This window comes from Bubalus bubalis, chromosome 12, assembly GCF_019923935.1.
Source record: "Bubalus bubalis isolate 160015118507 breed Murrah chromosome 12, NDDB_SH_1, whole genome shotgun sequence".
NCBI lineage: Eukaryota > Metazoa > Chordata > Mammalia > Artiodactyla > Bovidae > Bubalus > Bubalus bubalis.
In genome coordinates, this window is record NC_059168.1 from 61,242,164 (window position 1) to 61,264,548 (window position 22,385).

The 22,385-nt window shown below is 36.2% G+C and overlaps 1 protein-coding gene across 13 annotated transcripts in view; it reads right to left on the minus strand.

Moving 5' to 3' along the window:
* Positions 1-1,037: 1,037 nt before the first annotated feature.
* Positions 1,038-22,385, minus strand: part of LOC102389627 (WD repeat containing planar cell polarity effector) — a 454,572-nt gene continuing 433,224 nt past the window's right edge. For 12 of the 13 annotated variants that reach the window (XM_045162259.1, XM_045162264.1, XM_045162254.1 and 9 more), the window contains 2 exons: positions 21,731-21,833; positions 1,038-1,156 (listed from right to left, as the gene is read on the minus strand). In XM_045162259.1, the coding sequence (XP_045018194.1) occupies positions 1,119-1,156; positions 21,731-21,833 (141 nt within the window). In that variant the 3' untranslated portion in view covers positions 1,038-1,118. The remainder of the gene's footprint in view (positions 1,157-21,730; positions 21,834-22,385) is intronic. The other variant, XM_045162261.1, reaches the window with a different exon arrangement.

A 22,385-nucleotide genomic window follows, 5' to 3' on the forward strand; every position in this document is an offset into this window, starting at 1 on the left:
GTCCATGGGATTTTCCAGGCAGGAGTACTGGAGTGGGGTGCCATTGCCTTCTCCGCAATATAATACTACTCAGCCATAAAAAAGAATGAAATAATGTCATTTGCAGGAACATAGGTGGACCTAGAAATTATTATACGAAGTGAAGTCAAGTCAGACAGAGACAAATATCATATTATCACTCATATGTAGAATTTTAAAAAAAGATGTAAATGAGCTGATTTACAAAAAAAAAAAAAAAGGAAAGAAAACCAGACTCATACAGATTTCAAAAACAAAACTTATGGCTACCAAAGGAAAAAGTTGTGGGGAGGGATAAACTAGGATCTTGGGAAACATATAACCAGGATCTACTGTATAGCATGTGGAACTGTACTTAATATTCTATAGTAACCTATATGGGAAAAGAATCTGAAAAAATGGAATATATGTATAACTGAATCACTTTGCTGTATACCTGAAATTAACACAATATTGTAAGTACACTAATATCCAATAAAATCCAAGATTTAAAGATAAGACAATACTAAGTAGGGTGGAAGAGTTTGCTTCACACCAGAATTCCATCTGATAAGAAATAAAAATCTGGATAAAGTTTTTTAATTTTATCTTTTTTACTTGCCACAAATTGTATTATACACAATACATATGATTATATGTGTCTTTGTATATGTATGTATACACACACACACACACACACACACACACACACACACACGTAGGTATAGAGGAAGGTCAGAGGTAGGCTGAATTTTACTAAAATTACAACCCAGCATCAATTTAGCACAGTTACTGATTGGATTTAAGCTGTCATCCCTCATTCTTGCCCAGCACAGGAAAAGGAAAATCTTCTCTGGAGGAATATAACACCATTGATACATGTATAATTTTTTGAATTCAGTAATTAGAATTCAGTAAAAATAACTGGCAATGCTAAGAGATAATATCATACAAATGAAAAACAAGAGAATAGGTAGAGGATAAAAACCAGTTTACAGATCGTCCAGCTATAGGCCATTAGTACACAAGGACCACTATAATTTGGTTATTAGTTTTGTTTTATTGTTGTTGGTTTGTAGTATCTCTGAAGTAACCTCAGGAGCCACTCTTTTATTTCTTTCTCAATGGTGCTTCTGTTCCACATATCTGCTCCAGTCTCCTTTTTAAAAAGAAATCAGTGCATATAAGACAAATACACAAAATTTATTTATGAAAGCATACAGAAAATGAAACTCAAAATATACTACTTAAAATAGCATAAATATCCTCAATATTTAGAAATTAAGAATTTCTGCATTGAAAATTATGAAATATTCATAAAAAGTAAACTTGAATAAATGGAAAGATATATGGAAGATTCAGTGTTCTACAGATGTCAGTTCCTTTTAAATCGATTTTACAGATTGAATGCAGACCCAGTTAAAGCCCTAACAGTGCTTTCTGTGTTGATAGTTGTTTGTAAAATGGAAATGAAAGTGCATAGGGCCAAGAATAGGCAATTCTGAACAAAAACGAACCAAAAAGACTCACATAACTAGAAACCCAGACCTTTTATAACTCGATAGTACTTGAAACAATGATGGTAGATACAGTGCAATTACCTGATTTAAAACAAACCTGACACTGCAGAGCAATAGAGAAAGGATAATCTTTTAAGTAATTGGTGCTGGTTCTTGTGGATATCCATGTGGTTAAAACACACATTTTTAAAACCCTTCCCCACAATGTATACAAAAATAAATTTTATATGGCTTATAGATCGAAGTATAAAAGGTAAGACAAAGATCTTAAAACATACTATATCTCTTCAATAACTTGGAGTGTTACAAACTTTTTAAACAGGGCACAAAATTTAATCAACATAATGAGAAAAAATGAGAAACTACAGTACATTACTATTAAAAACTTCTCCTGATCAAAATATAATATTAGAAAAGCAGAAAAAGGGAACTTAAGTAGTAGAAAATATTTGCAGTTAAATATCAGGATTATATAAAGAACTGAAAAAACATGAGAAAAAGAACTTTACAAAACATAATCAGACTGCCAAAAACATAGATGCTCAGTTTCAGAAGTCATCAGAAGTCATCAAAGAAATACAAACTACATTTATAATAGCAGTATACACCCTTCAGATTGAGTTAAGATGATGGCGAGGGCTAACAACTGTTGGCAAAGATGAGACTAAATTATAGTTCTCATGTACTGATGACAAAAATATAAATTGCTTCAGCTACTATGAAGAAATCTTTGGAGGTATCTATTGAAGTTGAATATATATAGAAATGGGTGGGTATATTCACAAAGGATATTTAGAAGACTATTTATAAGAGCCCCAAACTGGAAACAACTGAAATACCCATCATTGACAAAATGAATAAATACATTGTGTTATATATTGCTATATACAATGGAATAATATACATAATATGGGTGCATTTCACAAAAGTAATGTTAAGTGAAATAAGTCAGACCCCAACCCTGCCCCCAAAGACCCTACTAGTCATCAACATACATTACTAAAGTACATACATTTATGAGTGAACCTATTAATATTTCTAGAGAAGGACAGACGACTTTCATACAAGATCGGTTAAAACTGACTTGTAGTAGTAGAAGTCAGAAATGTTTATCCTTTGGAGGTTTGAGAAGGTGGGGCAAGGGAGATTTGTTAGGGTGTTGTGAAGTTCAGTTTCATTATCTGGCTGTAATTTGGGTATGTTTACTGAGTTAAACACTTACAGTATATATATTTCTCCAAGTGTATGTCATACTTTACCATTTACTAATGTACACAGTTGTTTTCCTATGACAGAAACAAAATTCAGCCCTTTAAAAGCAAGCCTTGTGATCTAACCATGTTCTTTGTTGAAATCCCATGCTTTGGGACAGGAATTCGTAATGAAAGCTAAATAATTGCAAAGGCTTCAGACAAAAAGGAAAAGTAGGTGATGGAAACGTTATCATTGAATTTTTGGTCAACAAATAGATAATATAAACTCTAAACAAACAGATATGTCTGCCGGTAGGCACTCCTAATTTTAAAGGAAACAAGAGATTCCTCCCCAACCTGAACTGGCAGGGCACAGTACCCTAGTTCACTTTCCTCTGAGTAAAAGACTTTCCTCAACATTTAAGCAGTTGAACTCAATTCTTTTTGATAGATAACAGGGTTTAAAAAAAAAAAAAAAAAGACTATACTACACTCTACAGATCTTTAAGTACTATTTATTTAGGCCCTTTTAAAAGGTACTGTTTTTCTGACTTCTTGCAGTTCCTGACTGAGTCATCTCTGTGATATGTCATACCCTGTCACATCTAGTTACCTTACACTGAATAAAGAGAAGAAAGGTTATAAACAGCATGCATACCACCTGACATAAAACATTTGCCAGCTATTTCTTCTGCTTAAATGAATACATTCCAAATATCTAGACTATTAGCTTGAAAAACTATAAATTTTATAAAAAATAATGAAACAGCCATCTTTACTTATAGTACCTGTATTTATGAGTACACCTAATTCTAGATAAGGAATGAGTTTTACTAGAAACAACATGCTTCTCTTTCACATTTTGTCTTCACTTTTGACCGTGCAATATGTATGTATATGCACAAACTTGTTTTACGTCCTTCTTAGAGGCAATCTTACCAGGAACACAGTAACTAACTAATTGTGGAATTTAACCAGAAAATAAAAAAGAACCAATTGAATTTTAACAGAAAATTTGCCCCAGAAGTATTTATCGTGCTCAGATTAACAAACCATTTGTTATGAAAAAGTGTTAAGAAGATCTAAATACTCGTGTTTCTGATTATTAAGGCAATGTGAAATGAGAAGTCCATAAGAAAAAAGAGTTTTCTGACCTAAGAAATCACTCCTCACCCACACTTCATGGCCTGTGTTAATGTAAATTATTTAGCTATACTGTAGGAAAATTTACTGGAATAATGCTTAGTCTTCTAGCTCATATTTTGTTATTATAAATACAACTTTAAATCAAAACACTTAACAAGTCAGTTTCCTTTAGCTTTGGAGAAATTGCTGATGCTTACCACTGAATAGGTGAAGGAACTGTTTAGAGCTCAAAGTCTAAGGTAGAGAAACTCACTTCCATAGTAGTACTATAATCTGCCAGCTCATTGCTCCAAGTTATTATAGAGATTGTATGACACACTGATCAAAGCTACTTTACTGCATTATGCTATGAAAATGGTACAAGTACTCACTCTTGGCATTGTTAGGATAATTCAGTAAACAAAGATGACAAAGTAAACCTATCTTTTTTTTTAATGACAGCCCCCCACCCCACAAAAGACAAAACAACTCAAAAAATAAGTAACATTAGGCAGTAAGAAATATATGGGAGATTACAGTGAACTAGCAATTCAGAAGCAGAATGACAGAGTGGTTCAGAGTATAAGATTTGGAGTCAAACAGGAATGGTTTTAAATTCTGCTTCTGTCACTTTGAGTCTCTGTCCTTACTTACAAATGGGAAAACTAATACTTAACTCTTAACGGTTGTTTGGTTGTTATGAATATGAAACATGATGGTAATTGCCAAGCATAGCACTATGTTGGGTAAGTAATGTGTGCTAGTCTATAGTAATTTTTGTTTTTGATGAAGATTAGTTCTTTTATTCTCCTGCTTTGATAATAGTTCATTTCTGGCCTCAGCACAGTAGAGAAGAACACATGCTTTCAGAAAGAAGGACTTGTATGTGACAATCTTTGTGCATCATACATTCTTAATCTGTAAAATAGATATAAGATTACTGTGAGATAATGCAGTGTTCAACATACTCACCAGCTAAAAGTATGCACTTGATAAACAGTGGCTAAAATTATAAGACCTGAATTCTGGCTCTAGCTGTTGCATTGATCACTATGTAATATGTAGGCAAGGCACTCAGCCTCTCTGAATTTCATCCAAAATTTCATTCAAAATTTCATTCAAAATTGAATTCCATTCAAATTTCATTCAAAAAATTAACAAAACATCTGTCTTGTGTATCTTTTAGGGTTGCTAAGATAATAAAATGATGCAGGTAAGTGCTTAGAAAATGGGAAGGCGCATGAAAATGGATGGTGTTGCTATGGTTCTGATGGCAGTTTAGAGGTTAAGTACCATAAAAATGGGATTTTAAAATCTTTTTCATATAATCAAGAAAGCTGTACTTGTTTCACAGACAGTACACAAGCAATGAATGTTACAAAAGGACTTTTTCTGTGTTGAGATTAGTTTATTGCAGTGTGGATCAGAAAAGTTACTTAAGGTGAACATTTTTTCTTGTTCATCTCTCAAGAGTGAGATATTAAGACTTGAATTTATATACACTGTAGTATAGAATATATGACAAATTGATTGTTGAACATTTTTGTTATACAGAAAGGCCTTCTTTGACCTCAGGAATTCACTAACAGGAGCAATACATTATTATAAGATTAATTATAATTAATCTTGTAAAGTCCTTTAAAGAAATTCTATAAATGCTTAGCATTTTTAGCTACTAACATCTAACAAGGTTAAGCTCTTCTTCAAAATGAGCTACTGCTTGCTTGATGAGTTGGTTTTAAAATAACCTGACATGCCACAAATGGCAGCTGCTCTATCATGTGAGTGATTTAATGATTATAGCAATCATTAGAATGTGTGTGATTAAATAGTTGAATTATTAATTGCTTATTCCTCTAAGATTACTGTTGTCTCAGAAAACTAAAGCACTGAAGAGTTAAATAAATGATTTGATTCCACGCATCACACTGGCACAGTGTTAAGGCTCAAGGGTCTTCAAGACTTTTGAGGTGCTGATGCTTTATAGTTGCACTGTCCAGTATGGGACCTACTACTATGGGTGGCTACTGAACTCTTGAAACATAGCTAATATGACCGAGGAACTAATTTTTAAATTTCATCTATTTAAAAATTTTAAATTTAAAAACTGATTCTCAGTAATTGTGAAAACTTTTTAAGAATGTATGGACCAACTTGGGTACCTGAAATTACTTCTTCAACTGAAAACTATGAACTCTAAATACAGATAAAGTATTTCTGATGAAAATTTAACATGTAATTTGAGATGTACTTTTAACATGTAGAAAAGTTAAGGTTAATAAGTATGTGGCTGGGCTTCCCTGGTGGCTCAGAGGTTAAAGCATCTGTCTGCAATGCGGGAGACTTGGGTTGGATCCCTGGGTTGGGAAGATCCCCTGGAGAAGGAAATGGCAACCCACTCCAGCACTCTTGCCTGGAGAATCCCATGGACTGAGGAGCCTGGCGGGCTACAGTCCACAGGGTCGCAAAGAGTCGGACACGACTGAGCGACTTCACTTCACTTCACTTCACTATTGAACAATAGTGCTATATAGGTTCAAAGACGAGCAATAAATTACCCAGCATATGGACCTTACTCTCTCTTATATCCATCTGGAGAAGGACTCATGAAAGTTAAAAATTCATTTCTGGGAGCTGTACAATTAGGAACAGTTACAGGTCTTGTCTTTGATATGTGGACACTTGGCTGACAGGAACCATAACCTGGGCTTACCTCAGTCATGTGCTATTAAATGACTAACAACCAGCTCTTCAAAAACCAAACCTAACAAAAGCCCCCAAACCAACCATTTTCCTGATTTCTGTGGTGTAAAATATTTCTACCATAGCCAGTTTTGAGTTACCAACATGATGTCCTTGAACTTGGAGGAGATAGCCTTAATTGGCACTTGCAAGGCCATTGGAGTTAGTCATAGTGAGTGAGTGAAAGTCACTCAGTCATGTCTGACTCTTGGCAACCCCATAGACTATACAGTCCATGTAATTAATTCTCCAGGCCAGAATACTGGAGTGGGTAGCTTTTCCCTTTTCCCAATCTAGGGATCAAACCCAGGTCTCCTGCATTGCAGGCGGATTCTTTACCAGCTGAGTCACAAGGGAAGCGTTAGTCATAGTGCACCACTGGAATACTTGACAAGTTCCTGACACATATGTTTCTTGAGAGGTGTGTATGTCTATGGTGGAGGCTGAAGTAGATCAGCTTTAAATGAAATGCTACCTCACAGCAAATTGTAGGATGATTAGACCTGGGCATGAGGGGCATTTTATTTTCTTTATGTCACTAGAAAAACCGTGATTCTTCTCTTACTCCCCTTGAGAACATAGATTTATGGTTATATGAAGCCATGTTGTAAGCTATAAAGATAATTTTTTCTTACATTCATTGTCTTATTTAATCCTTTTTTTTTTTTTTTACTTTACAATATTAGCTAAAGATACCACCTCATTTTGATAAGGAAGATGTATGATTTTAACTCAAACTTATACACCAACAATATAACAAATATTTTTTGTGTGCAAAGAGACATCTTGGGGACACAGTAAAAGTAAAAGGAAGAACTGATATAAATTCTGAATGGAGAACTTAATACATGTAAAATATCTGTAAGAAGTCCAAAGTCAGATCTAAAGTTAAATAATTTTATGACTTTTGTTGGCAAATATATGTGAAATCATTCTATTTATTTAGAAATTATTCTTTCTATATTAGCTCCTTTGCTTGGACTCCTTTGTTCCTGATATTACATCTTATGCTTGAATAAATTTCAAAATAAAGTAAATCTTTTAAAGTCAGTATTTAACAGGCTTTAATTCAAAAGCATTCTTGAATAAAGCAGTTCACCCTCTAAGAGAATATTCAAATTTATTTGTACCACTGGGTGTGCTGTGCTTAGTCACTCAGTCACGTCTGACTCTTTGCAACCCCATGGAGTGTAGCCTGCCAGGCTCCTCTATCTATGGGGATTCTCCAGGCAAGAATACTGGAGTGGATTGCCATGCCCTCTTCCAGGGGATCTTCCCAATCCAGGAGTTGAACCCAGGTCTCATGCATTGCAGGAGGATTCTTAACCATCTATGCACAAATGATTTTTTTTCCCCATAGTTGTATATAGCATTTTAATTTGGGTTCTGTTTAATTACATGTACTCATATGCATAGAATTTTAGTGCTGAAAAGACCCTTCTAGTTATATCTTATTATTTTATAGATGAGGAAACTGAGATCCCCAAAAGTGACTTGTCAGAAGGTTAGTCTTGACTAGTTTAGCCAAACTAGGGCTAGTCTTTCTTGACTACCACCATAGTATTCTTAAAGTTTGTAGCATAAAAACTGCCTGAATCTGTCTGTCTATAATTGGGGACTATTGATACAAGGTATTTTTGCTGTACTCCATACTAGCCAAGTTAGCACATATTCTTTTTACTCTTAACTTCATGGTTTAATTAGTTACTTTTACTATAACATATCAGTCCTTAGGCAAAATTCTTCATTATTTACTCGCAAAAATTTATTTGGGAACAATTCTGTTCTGGATCAGCACGGTTAACTAGTCTAATTAATAAGTAAGTCAGAGAAGGTTTGAGATGTTGAAAAAGAGAAAAAGTTGGGTTAAAGCCCAAATTGTTTAATGTTTGCATCTAAGATTATTGTTATCTTTTGCTAGGTTACTGTTCATTTATGAGTAGGAGAATTCTGAAAAGAAGACATCTTGTTTCACAGTATTGTGAGTTAGTATATTAGAATTCAAAAATATGTTAAATATTTAAATCCTAGAAAGGTATAACCTGAAAGTCCACATCTAACAGAAAAAAATCTATATGTAAGGTAATTAAAAATTGGTATTAATATGTCACATTCTATGATTGACAACATTATGTCACCACAGAAAGTAAAGGTTGGATAATCATGCTTAGGAATTTTACTGAAAACTTTTATGTCTAAGTTACACATGTAATACAGTCCTGTATAGATCTCTGCAGCTAAGCAAAGAAGAAAGTCTTTGATTTGCTTATAATTGTGATGGGTTTAGGGCTGCATTTTTAGGCAAAGATGCCTAGAAGTAGGAAGGTATAAGTCAAAACTGATATCATGACACAATAAATAGACAATAGGTAAAGTGGAGCCAAAAGTGGATTGGCCTGAATGTATCACGTTAATCAAACAAGTAATATAGCCTCACAACTACAACGTAGGTAAACAGTTAACCACATTTAAAATTGTTTGTAGAAAGAATAACTTTTGTAGCTTAATTTTAGAATAATTTTATATTAATAATGAGATTTTAAGTATAAAAGAATCTTTCATGTTTTATCATCTATAATTCTATACATTTTTACAGTGGTACTATGATTTTATAGTAAAATCAGTAAGGCATTTAGGAATAAGAAAACATTAAAAACGAGGCTTTTTAATGTTTTTTAATGACATGGGAATGTAGGCACAACATACCACTTGGTAACAAAAAGGAAGATAAATGAGTTTTGTTAAACATATGCATAAGAAAAAACAAATAAGTTGACTAACATTAGTAGTTATCTTTGGGTGATAATGAGTAATTTTTTTTAGCCATCCCATGTGGCATGCTGAACCTTAGTTCCTCAACCAGGGACCAAACCTGTGCCCTCTGCAGGAAAGCATTAACCACTGTTAATACTTAACCACTGTTAATTAACAGTTAATACTGTTAACTACTGTTAATACACTGGACTGCCAGGGAAGTCCTTGATATTCTCTAAAGTTCAAAATTATGCACAAATAACCTTTCATATCAGAATTTAAAAATATATTTTAAAAGGAAATGGCAAAGCCTCAGCTTTGGAAATTATAAAGCTTCAGCTTTTTATAGTATGGTATCTGAAAGATCATATATGATGAGTGTATTTGGAAATATACATTTGGAAGAATTTCTTAATATATAGACAGCCATATTATGTGTATCTGGGAATAATTTTTGAAATAGGTTTTTCAGTTCAGTTAAATCATTTTATTTCTGTGCATATGAGGATCATATAAAAGAAGTTCTCCCATTTTGCTTTTCTTCTTCTAAATAGTATTCTTCAAAACTCAGTGTAACAGATGAACAGGTAGCTTTCCCTCAAGTGGCAACTGCTTTTAGCTGCGTTTCTTTTTGCTGCGTAAATGGTCATCTCAAATAACATAGTTTCCAGATTTTCTTACAGTTAGGTGTACTTTTGTGACTAGGATTTCTCCAATGGAATATTTGTAGAAGTGGTGGTATGTAACAACTCCTGGGGTTGTACCCTAAACAAGAAAAGAATGTGCCTGCCTTCTGTTTTCTCCTTCTTGTAGGCACGACTGAAAATCTTAAAGCACAAAGGCAAAATATCCTAGATATAACAAAGCAACATAATAGATCTATTCAAGAAAATTAAGAGATACCAAGGGAACATTTCATGCAAAGATGAGCTCGAAAAGGACAGAAATGGTATGGACCTAACAGAAACAGAAGATATTAAGAAGAGGTGGCAAGAATACACAGAAGAACTGTACAAAAAAGATCTTCACGACCCAGATAATCACGATGGTGTGATCACTCACCTAGAGCCAGACATCCTGGAATGTGACATCAAGTTGGCCTTAGGAAGCATCACTACGAACAAAGCTAGTGGAGTTAATGGAATTCCAGTTGAGCTATGTCAAATCCTGAAAGATGATGCTGTGAAAATGCTGCACTCAATATGCCAGCAAATTTGGAAAACTCAGCAGTGGCCACAGGACTGGAAAAGGTCAGTGTTCATTCCAATCCCAAAGAAAGGCAATGCCAAAGAATCTCAAACTACCGCACAATTGCAGTCATCTCACATGCTACTAAAGTAATGCTCAAAATTCTCCAAGCCAGGCTTCAGCAATACGTGAACCGTGAACTTGCAGATGTTCAAGCTGGTTTTAGAAAAGGCAGAGGAACCAGAGATGAAATTGCCAACATCCGCTGGATCATCAAAAAAGCAAGAGAGTTCCAGAAAAACATCTATTTCTGCTTTATTGACTATGACAAAGCCTTTGACTGTGTGGATCACAAACTGTGGAAAATTCTGAAAGAGATGGGAATACTAGACCACCTGACCTGCCTCTTGAGAAACCTATATGCAGGTCAGGAAGCAACAGTTAGAACTGGACATGGAACAATAGACTGGTTCCAAATAGGAAAAGGAGTACGTCAAGGCAGTATATTGTCACCCTGCTTATTTAACCTATATGCAGAGTACATCATGAGAACTGCTGGGCTGGAAGAAGCACAAGCTGGAATCAAGATTGCCGGGAGAAATATCAATAACCTCAGATATGCAGATGACACCACCCTTATGGCAGAAAGTGAAGATGAACTAAAAAGCCTCTTGATGAAAGTGAAAGAGAAGAGTGAAAAAGTTGGCTTAAAGCTCAGCATTCAGAAATGAAGATCATGGCATCTGATCCGATCGCTTCATGGCAAAGAGATGGGTAAAAAGTGGCAACAGTGGCTGACTTTATTTTTTTGGGCTCCAAAATCACTGCAGATGATGGTGATTGCAGCCATGAAATTAAAAGATGCTTACTCCTTGGAAGAAAAGTTATGAGAAACCTAGATAGCATATTCAAAAGCAGAGATATTACTTTGCCAACAAAGGTCCATCTAGTCAAGGCTATGGTTTTTCCAGTAGTCACGTATGGATGTGAGAGTTGGACTGTGAAGAAAACTGAGCTCCGAAGAATTGATGCTTCTGAACTGTAGTTTTGGAGAAGACTCTTGAGAGTCCCTTGAACTGCAAAGACTATCAGCCAGTCCATCCTAAAGGAGATCAGTCCTGGGTGTTCCTTGGAAGGACTGATGCTGAAACTCCAGTACTTTGGCCACGTCATGAGAAGAGTTGACTCATTGGAAAAGACTTCTTTGATGCTGGGAGGTATTGGGGGCAGGAGGAGAAGGGGACAACAGAGGATGAGATGGCTGGATGGCATCACCGACTTGATGGATGTTGAGTTTGAGTGAACTCCGGGAGTTGGTGATGGACAGGGAGGCCTGGCGTGCTGCAATTCATGGGGTTGTGAAGAGTCAGACACGACTGAGCGACTGAACTGAACTGAACATGATAGAAAGAGCCTAGTTATCTGTTACCTGCCTGCTTTACCAGTTTTGACTACCTCCCAAGATTGTTACATGAGAAAATAAAACTCTTTCTTAAATCATTCTGGTCTCTTGTGGAGCAGCCTGGAGTGTTATATACTTAACATTGTAGCACCATTATACTACCACTAGGGCACTCAGCTGTGTGGATCACAATAAACTGTGGAAAATTTTGAAAGAGATGGGACTACCGGACCACCTGACTTGCCTCTTGAAAAACCTGTATGCAGGTCAGGAAGCAACAGTTAGAACTGGACATGGAACAACAGACTGGTTCCAAATAGGAAAAGGAGTACGTCAAGGCTGTATATTGTCACCCTGCTTATTTAACTTATATGCAGAGTACATCATGAGAAATGCTGGGCTAGAAGAAGCACAAGCTGGAATCAAGATTGCCGGGAGAAATATCAATAACCTCAGATACGCAGATGACACCACCCTTATGGCAGAAAGTGAAGGGGAACTAAAGAGCCTCTTGATGAAAGAGCAGAGTGAAAAAGTTGGCTTAAAGTTCAACATTCAGAAAACGAAGATCATGGCATCTGGTGCCATCACTTCATGGGAAATAGATGGGGAAACAGTGTCAGACTTTATCTTTTTGGGCTCCAAAATCAGTGTAGATGGTGACTGCAGCCATGAAATTAAAAGACGCTTACTCCTTGGAAGAAGAAAATTTATGACCAACCTAGATAATATATTCAAAAGCAGAGACATTTCTTTGCCAACAAAGGTCCGTCTAATCAAGGCTATGGTTTTTCCAGTGGTCATGTATGGATGTGAGAGTTGGACTGTGAAGAAGGCTGAGCGCGGAAGAATTGATGCTTTTGAACTGTAGTTTTGGAGAAGACTCTTGGAGTCCCTTGGACCGCAAGGAGATCCAACCAGTCCATTCTGAAGGCGATCAGCCCTGGGTGTTCTTTGGAAGGAATGATGCTAAAGCTGAAACTCCAGTACTCTGGCCACCTCATGCGAAGAGTTGACTCATTGGAAAAGACTCTGATGCTGGGAGGGATTGGGGGGGGGGGGAGGAAAAGGGGACGACAGAGGATGAGATGGCTGGATGGCATCACAGACTCAATGGACGTGAGTCTGAGTGAACTCTGGGAGATGGTGATGGACAGGGAGGCCTGGCATGGTGTGATTCATGGGGTTGCGAAGAGTCGGACACGACTGAGCAACTGAACTGAACTGAAGGCACTAACAACGAAGCTCATGTTACCCTGACTGCTTTGATTCATTATTTTATTGGAGGTCCTAGCTACAGAAATTAGGCAAGAAAAATAAGTAAAAGGCATTCAATTCAGAAAATAAGTAAAACAGGCTTATTTTGCAGATGACATATGTAGAAAACTAAAAGTGAAAGTGAAGTGGCTCAGTCGTATTTGAGTCTTAGTGACCCCATAGACTGTAGCCTACCACACTCCTCTGTCCATGGGATTTTCCAGGCAAGAGTACTGGAGTGGGTTGCCATTTCCTTCTCCAGAGGATCTTCCCAACCCAGGGATTGAACCCAGGTCTCCTGCATTGTAGGCAGATGCTTTACCATCTAAGCCACCAGGGAAGTCCAAAACTAAAGATGTAGAAAACTAAAGATGCCACCAAAAAATTGTTGGAACTAATAAAAGAATGCAGTAAAGTTAGAGAATAGAAAAAAACCAGCTGAGTTTCTATATACTAGTAATAGATAATGATATAGAAATTAAGAAAGCAATCTCATTTATAATTGCATAAAAGCAGAATAAATTTAACCATAGAAATTAAAGATCTATGCACTGAAAACTATGTCTTTGAAAGAAATTGAAAATGGCAGAAATGGAAAATAGACCATATTCATGAATTAGAAGAATTAAACTGTTAAAATGACGATACCACCCAACACTATCTATAGATTCAGTGCAGCCCCAACAGAAAATTGCAGTAGCATTTTTTTCACCAAAATAGGAAAAACAATCCTTAAATTTGTGTGGAACCACAAAAATCCTTGAACAGACAAATCCAGATAAAGAACAAAGCTGGAGAAAACACAGTTCCTGATTTCAAGCTATACTATAAAGCTGTAATAATCAAAACAGTACAGTTCTGGGATAAAAACAGACATATAGAGCAATGGAACAGAACAGATAGTCAGAAATAAATGCACACATATATATCAACTAATATTTGACAAGGGAATTAACACTCAGTGGGGACAGAGTAGTCTCTTCAATAAATGGTAGTGGGAAAACTGGATAAATACATGCAGAAAAGTGAAATTGCACCCATATCTTACACCATTCACAAAAACTGACTCAAAATGAATTAAAAACTAAAGAACTGAAACCATAAAGTTCTTTTTTTTTTCCTCCATGCTGCACTTTTATTATTTTTTTTTAATTTTATTTTATTTTTAAACTTTACTAAATTGTATTAGTTTTGCCAAATATCGAAATGAATCCACCACAGGTATACATGTGTTCCCCATCCTGAACCCTCCTCCCTCCTCCCTCCCCATACCATCCCTCTGGGTCGTCCCAGTGCACCAGCCCCAAGCATCCAGTATCGTGCATCGAACCTGGACATAAAGTTCTTAGAAGGAAACATAGGGAAAAGCTCCATGACTTTGGTCTTGGCAATTTTTTTTTTTAAGCATCAGCAAAAGCAAGTGACAATGATAAAAATCAGTGGGACTATATCAAAAATTAAAAGCTTCTATGTGGCAAAAGAAACAGTTTTAAACAATGAAAATATTGGCAGAAACCTGAACAGACATTTTTCTGAAACAAACATCCAGATGGCCAACATGTTCATGAAAAGGTGCTCATTTTACCACTTTTAACCAGGGAATATGGAATATGGAAATCAAACCCACAGTGAGTTATCATTTCTTACCTTTTAGAATGGCTGTCATCAAAAAGAATAGAGACAATGTGTTGATGATGACATGAGAAAAAGGAACCTTTGTGCAGTGTTGGTTAGAATGTACACTGGTACAGCCAATACTGTTTTGTTTTTTTTTTTGAGAAAAACAGTATGGAACTTAACAAATTAACAATAGAACTAACATACAATCCAGAAATCTCACATCTGGATATACAAAGGCAGTTACAGAAATATTGAAAAGATATCTGTACCCCCATGCTTCTTGCAGTGTTATTCACATAAACCAAGACATGGAAACAACTTAAATGTCCCTCAGTTACATTTACCTGGTAAAGAAGAGGTTGTGTGTTTGTTTAAATTACACACAATGGAATATTATTCAACCACAAGAAAAAGGAAATCCTGCCATTTGTGCCCACTTGGATGGATCATGAAAGCATTATAAGTGAGACAAAGCAAGTCCATATCACTTACATGTGGATCTTAAGCTCATGTTGTAGCAACAAAATTACAGATGGTTACTAGGGAGTGAGGGGTAGCGGGACTGGGGAGATATTGGTCAAAGGGTGCACATTTCCAGTTATAAGATGAATAAGTTCTGGAGATCTAATGTACAACATTGTGATTATAGTTAATAGTGCTATACTGGTTTATTAAAAATCACTAAGAGTAGAATTTAAATATTCCTCACAACAAAAACAAAATGGTAATTATGTGATGTGATAGAGGTGATAGCCAACACAATTATAGTAATCACATTGCCATATATAAGTATCAAAAATGCATCGTGCATCCTAATTTACACATTATATGTCAATTGTATCTCATTAAAGTTGAAAATCATTAAATTAAAAAGAAACAGTATCACAGAAAATAAGGTCATAGGAATATATATTAATAAAAGATGTGTAGGACAATTATGAGAAATTGATGAACATCACTGAAGAGGGTTCAAGGCCTGATAAAAGGAGAGAGGTGCCACATTCATGACTGGAATATTCATTATAAGGATGACAGTATTAGCTTAATGCAGTTTCACTTGAAATACCTGTGAAGTTTTCATGAAACTTGACAAGCTAATTCTCAGTGAAGTTCATATGGTAAGCAATAGTGCATGAAGAGCTAAGGAAATTTTGAAGAAAAGGTAGAGGATGTCCTATTCGGTAACAGTTTTGTGAAGAAAAACAGTCTGGACTGGTACAGGGATATACAAAATCTCTATGTTTCAGAGACTTTCCCCCTGGAAAACCATCTGATCACTGACTTGTTTTTTTTTCATTTTCTTTTTCCTGTTTTAATTTTGTATTATAACTCTTCATGCATTCACGTATTCATTCATTCAACAAATACTTACTGAGTTACTTATTGTGTGAAGGTCTACACCATGTGCATCCATCCCTTTCTTAACATGCCCCCAAATAATGGCTCCTTGCCTCAATGGTGAGTCCCAGCTTTTCTGAGTTTACCCTCTGTTGCCACACTCCAGCCTATGTCTGCAACAGCCAATCTAATCCCAGGTCTGACAGCTGAAGCCTGAGCTTCAGCACCAAGCCTTCACCCATGCAGATGGCCTAGCATCTGCCCCTAATGTCCCAGAAGTGCACAGATCCTTTTTGTCACTACAAGACCTTCAAGAAGTCACCAACCACTGTCCCGAGAGTGCGCAGGCCACTGCTGTCCCTATGAGACCTGCAGTAAGATGATAGTTGCTGCCCCCATTGTCCTAGGCTCACTCCTCATGAACACACCAAAATCACAAGCAAATGGTAAACAACCATTGACAAAAGAGATTGGAACCTACCAAAAAAGATATTTTACATCCAAAGACAAAGATGCCACAACTAGAAAGTAGGAGGAGCACTTCAGTCAAATCCCATATCCACCAGGTAGATGATCCATAAACTGGAAAATAATTATATTCCAGAGGTTCACCCACAGGAGTGAGAGTTGTGAACCCCATATCAGGCACCCCAGCCTCAGGATCTGGCATTGTGAGTATCCCCTAGAGCATGTGGCTTTGAAGACCAGTGGGGCTTGAGTGCAAGAACTCCACAGGACTGGGGGAAACAGAGTTCACTCTTGAAAGGTGCACACAAGGTTTCATGTGCACTGGGAACCAGCACAAACCAGTGACTCCATAGGAGCCAGGGTTAAACCGACCTGCAGGTTTTAGCCAGTATCCTGGGGAAGCGGGGATCAGCTGTGGTTCACTCTGGGGGCAAGAACACTGGTGGCAGAGGCCCCAGGGAATATTGATTGGCATAAGGTCACCATTTTGGCACCAAAACCTGGCTACAATCAACAGCTGCAAGCTGCAGTGTTGGGATACCTTGGGCCAAACAACCAACAGGGTGGGACAGAGCCCCACCCATCAGCAGATGGATTTCCTAAAGTTGTACTGAGCTCACAGCCAGCCACCTGAGCTCACAGCTCACACCACTTGACATGACCACCAGAGGGAGAAGATCCAGCTCCACCCACCAGTGGGCAGGCACTAGTCCTTCCTAATAGGAAGCCTGCACAAGCTCCTGGACCAACCTCAACCACCAGGCAGCAGACATCAGAAGCAATAGGAATTATGACCCTGTGGAAAGGAAATCACAAACACAGAAAGTTAGACAAAATTAGATGGTAGAGATGTATGGTCCAACAAAGGACAAGATAAAAACCTAGAACAACTAATAGGCACTCTACCTGAAAAAGAACTGAGTAATGAAAGTAAACATGATGTAAAATTTGGAAAAAGAATGGAAGCACAAAACAAGAAGATACAAGATAGGTTTAATGAAGAGCTGGAAGACCTAGAAATCAACAATATATAGTAACTGAAATGAAAAATTAAGAGGGACAGAATAGCAGAATAAATGAGGCAGAAGAATGAATAAGTGAGCTGGAAGACGGTGGTGGAAATCACTGCTGCAGAACAGAGTAAAGAAAAAGGAATGAAAAGAAACGAGGGGACAGTCTCAGAGACTTATAAGTGAAGAAGTGAAGTCGCTCAGTCGTGTCTAACTCTTTGCGACCCCATGGACTGTAGCCTACTGGACTCCTCTGTCCATGGGATTTTCCAGGCAAGAATACTGGAGTGGGTTGCCATTTCCTTCTCCAGGGGAACTTCCTGACCCAGGGATCGAACCCGGGTCTCCCGCATTGTAGGCAGATGCTTTACTGTCTGAGCCACAGGATAATATTAAATGCACCAACATTTGCATTATAAGGGTTCCAGAAGGAGAAGAGAGAGAGGACCTGAGGAAATATTTGACAGTTATGGCCAAAAACTTCTCTAACATGGGAAAGGAAACACTCACTCCAGTCCAGGAAGTGCAGAGAGTCTCAGGCTGGATAACCCAAGGAGGATATTAATTAAACAAAGGCCAAGACATATTAATTAAACAAGGAAAAGACAATCAGAATATATTAAATGCAATGAAATAAAAGCAACAAATAATGTACATAATAATATCCTTGAAGATATCAAATAATTTTTCAGCAGAAACTTCAGGCCAGAAGAAGGAGGCACAATAAAGTGATAAAAGGGGAAAATCCACCCCTTTTAAGAATACTCTACCAAGCAAGGTTCTTGTTCAGATTTGATGGAGAAATGAAAGACTTTATAGACAAGGAAAAGCTAAGAGAATTCAGCACCACCACCAAACCAGCTTTACAATAAATGCTAAAGGAATTTCTCTAGGTGGAAAAGAAAAGGTCATACTTAGAAACAAGAAAACATTATGAATGGAGAAGCTCAGAGGTAAAAGCAAATATACAGTAAAGATAAGAAAGCATCCACAGACACATATGACAAAGCCTGCAATCTTGAGGAGAGTACAAATGCAGATTATTGGAAATGCATTTGAAATTAAAATGCAGCTTAAAGCAATCTTTATACATATATATAGACTGCTATATTAAAACCTCATGGGAACCACACTCCAAAATTCTACAACAGATAAAATTCTACAACAGATACAGACACAATAAAGAAAAAGCAGTCCAAACACAACACTAAAGATAGTCATCAAATCCCAAGAGGAGAGAACAAATCCAAACAAAAAATGGCAATAAGAACATACATATGACAATTACCTTAAATGTAAATGGATTAAATGCTCCAACCAAAAGACACAGACTGGCTAAATGGATACCAAAGAAAAAAAACAAAAAAAACAAAAAACAAAAAAAACAACCTCATATACATGTGTCTACAAGAGACCTACTTCAGATCTAGGGACACATACAGGTAGAAAGTGGGGATTAAAAAAAATCATGATTTTTTTTTAATACTCATATCAGACAAAATAAGCTTTAAAATAAAGACTGTTATGAAGGATAAGGAAAAACTACATAATGATCAAGAGATCAATTAGAGAAGAAAATATAAAAATTGTAAATATATATGCACCCAACATCAGGCTTCCCTGATGACTCAGCCAGTTAAGAATCTGCCTGCAATTCAGGAGATACAGAAGACGTGGGTTCAGTCCCTGGATTGGGAAGATTTGCCAGAGGCGAAAATGGCAACCTACTCCAGTATTGTTGCCTGGGAAATCCCACGGAGAGAGGAGCCTGGTGGGTTACAGTCCATCGAGTCACAAAGAGTTGGACTGAGCTCAGTCATGCCCGACTCTTTGAGACCATATGGACTGACTGTATTCTTCCAGGCTCCTCTGTCCATGGGATTCTCCAGGCAGCAATACCAAAAGGTGCCATTTCTTCCTCCAGGGGATCTTCCTGATCCAGGGATTGAACCTGCACCTCCAGCATTGGCAGGTGCATTCTTTATCACTGAGCCACCAGGGAAGCTCCTGGAGCACCTCAGCACATAAGGCAAATGCTAACAGCTATAAAAGGGGAAATGAACAGTAACACAATAGTGGGGGATGTTAACACCCACTTATATCAATGGAAAGCTCTTCTAGGCAGAAAATAAGTAAACACAGGCCTTAAATGACAGACCAGATGGACATAATTGATATACCTATGGGACACAGCAAAAGCACCTCTAAGAGGGAAGTTTAGAACAATAAAATCCTACATCAGGAAAGAAGAAAAATCCAAAATAAAGGACCTAATCTTACACCTAAAGCAACTAGAGAAAGAACAAACAAAACCCAGAGTTACTAGAAGAAAAGAAACCATAAAGATCGAAACAGATGTAAATGCAATAGAGAACAGAACAATAGAAAAGATCAATGAAACTAAAAGCTGGTTCTCGGAAAGGATAAACAAAATTGATAAACCTCTAGCAAGACTCGAAAAAAAAAGATGTTTCAAATCAATAAAATTAGAAAGGAAAAAGAAGGTACAACTGACATTCCAGAAATGCAAAGGACCGTAAGAAACTAAGCAATTATATACCAACAAAATGGACAGCCTAGAAGAAATGGACACATTCTTAGAATGGCTAACCTTCCAATACTGAACCAGGAAGAAATAGAAAATATGAACAGACCAATTACAAGTACTGAAATTGAAAATGTGATTAAAAAAAAACCTGCTAACAAAAAGTTCAGGACCAGATTAATTTAATCAGACATTCAGAGAAGAGTTAACACCTGTCCTTTAGAAAATCATCCAAAAAATTGCAGATAGAACACTCCCAAACTCATTCTAGGCCACCATTACACTGATAACAAAACCAGACAGATATCACACACAAAAGAAAATTTCAGACAAGTATCACTGATGAATGCAAAAGTCATCAACAAAATACTAGCAAACCAAATCCAATAAAAGGATCATACACCATGATCAAGTGGGGTTTATCCCAGGGATACAAGGATTCTTCAATATCTGCAAATCAATCAGTGTGATACACCACATAAAGAAATGAAGAATAAAAACCTTATGATCATCTCAATAGCTGCAGAAAAAAAGCTTTTGACAAAATCCAACACCCATTTATGATAAAAACTCTATGGAAAGTGGGCATAGAGGGAACCTGCCTCAACAATCAAGGCCATATATGACAAACTCACAGCTAATTCTCAACACTGAAAAGCTGAAAGCATTTCATCTAAGATCAAGAGAAAAATGTTCATTCTCATTACTTTTATTCAGCATACTTTTGTACATCCTAACCATGCAATCAGAAAAAAAAAGAAAAGTAATTCAAATTGGTAAAGAAGACTGCCATTCTTTGCAGATAACATGATACTATACATTGAAAATCCTAAATGTGTTACCAGAAAACTACTAGAGGATATAAGTGGGTAAGTTTCAGGATACAAAGTTGATAAACAGAAATTTCGTGCCTTTGGGATTAACATTACACACTACTATATATAAAATATATAAACAACAAGGACCTACTGTGTAGCTCAGGGAACTCAATATTTTATAATAATCTATATGGGAAAATATCTGAAAGAGAATGGATATATGTATATGTATAACTGAATCACTTTTGCTATACACATGAACTAACATAACATTGTTAATCAACTATACTCCAATATAAAATAAAAATTTAATTAAAAAAACAAAATTTTGTTCAAAAACTAGACATTTAAATAATATTTAAACATTATAAATATTCAATAAATATATAACTTAATGTACTTAAATATAATGTGGCAACTCTGGAAATAACTTTCTCTAAGGTTTGTTGTTGCTATTTGTTGTTTGTTTGGTAACTTTTTTAAACTGAATCTGCAGTCTATATCCTTTACTGTGAGCAGCCAGTAAAATTTCTTTTCAGTTACCTTAAGAGTCACTTATAGATGAACACAATTTCAACTTAAACATCCATATTGTACTATTTACCTAAGCTTAATTCTTTTTTAAAGACACTGTATTCACAGAAAAAGTAATTCAAATTAACCAACCATGCCCTACAAATGTAAATAGAAGTGATACCAAATAAGCATTGATGAAAACAAAAAGCACTTTAAAAAAACAGCATTAAATCTTACCAACTCCGGAGGTTATTGATTCTGCATCAATATCGCTAGCTCTCCTTCTTGCCACTTCAGCTAGTGCTAGTTCTCCCTTATCTAGTGCAAGGTAATGGATGTCCTTTGGAAATACAGCAAAATAAAAGATTAATCCAAAATGAATCTTAGTCAAGTTACAAATGAGATTTTGAAAAAAAGAACTTACTGTTCAGATTACAAAACAGACATGGCTGATGAACATTCTTTTTTATATTTTAATTTTCTCAGTTTTCTAGTACAAGCAAATTTTCTTGAATTGCAAATCCTGGATATAACTAGTGGCAGTTATTTAAATAAATTATTTTGAGTCTTTAGGGAAAAAGACAAGCTGTTAAGTGTTCAACATACTCAGTTTTATCAGGGAATAAAAATCTTAGTTGCTGTTTTCTATAATGAAATTTTACTATCTCAGCTTCTTCAAAATTCAATTGTTTATTATGATAAGCAGTTTACAAGGAATATTACACAAATTGTCTCTGATATTTATGCACTTGGTACATATTACTTTGTTAAATTATTAATACTACTATTATCTTGAATTCATTCAGTCAACAGATAATCAGTGCCTATTAAGTGCCAGGCACTGTTGTGGAAAGAGAGGTCAATTACAATACCATTTCTCAACAAGCTTTGA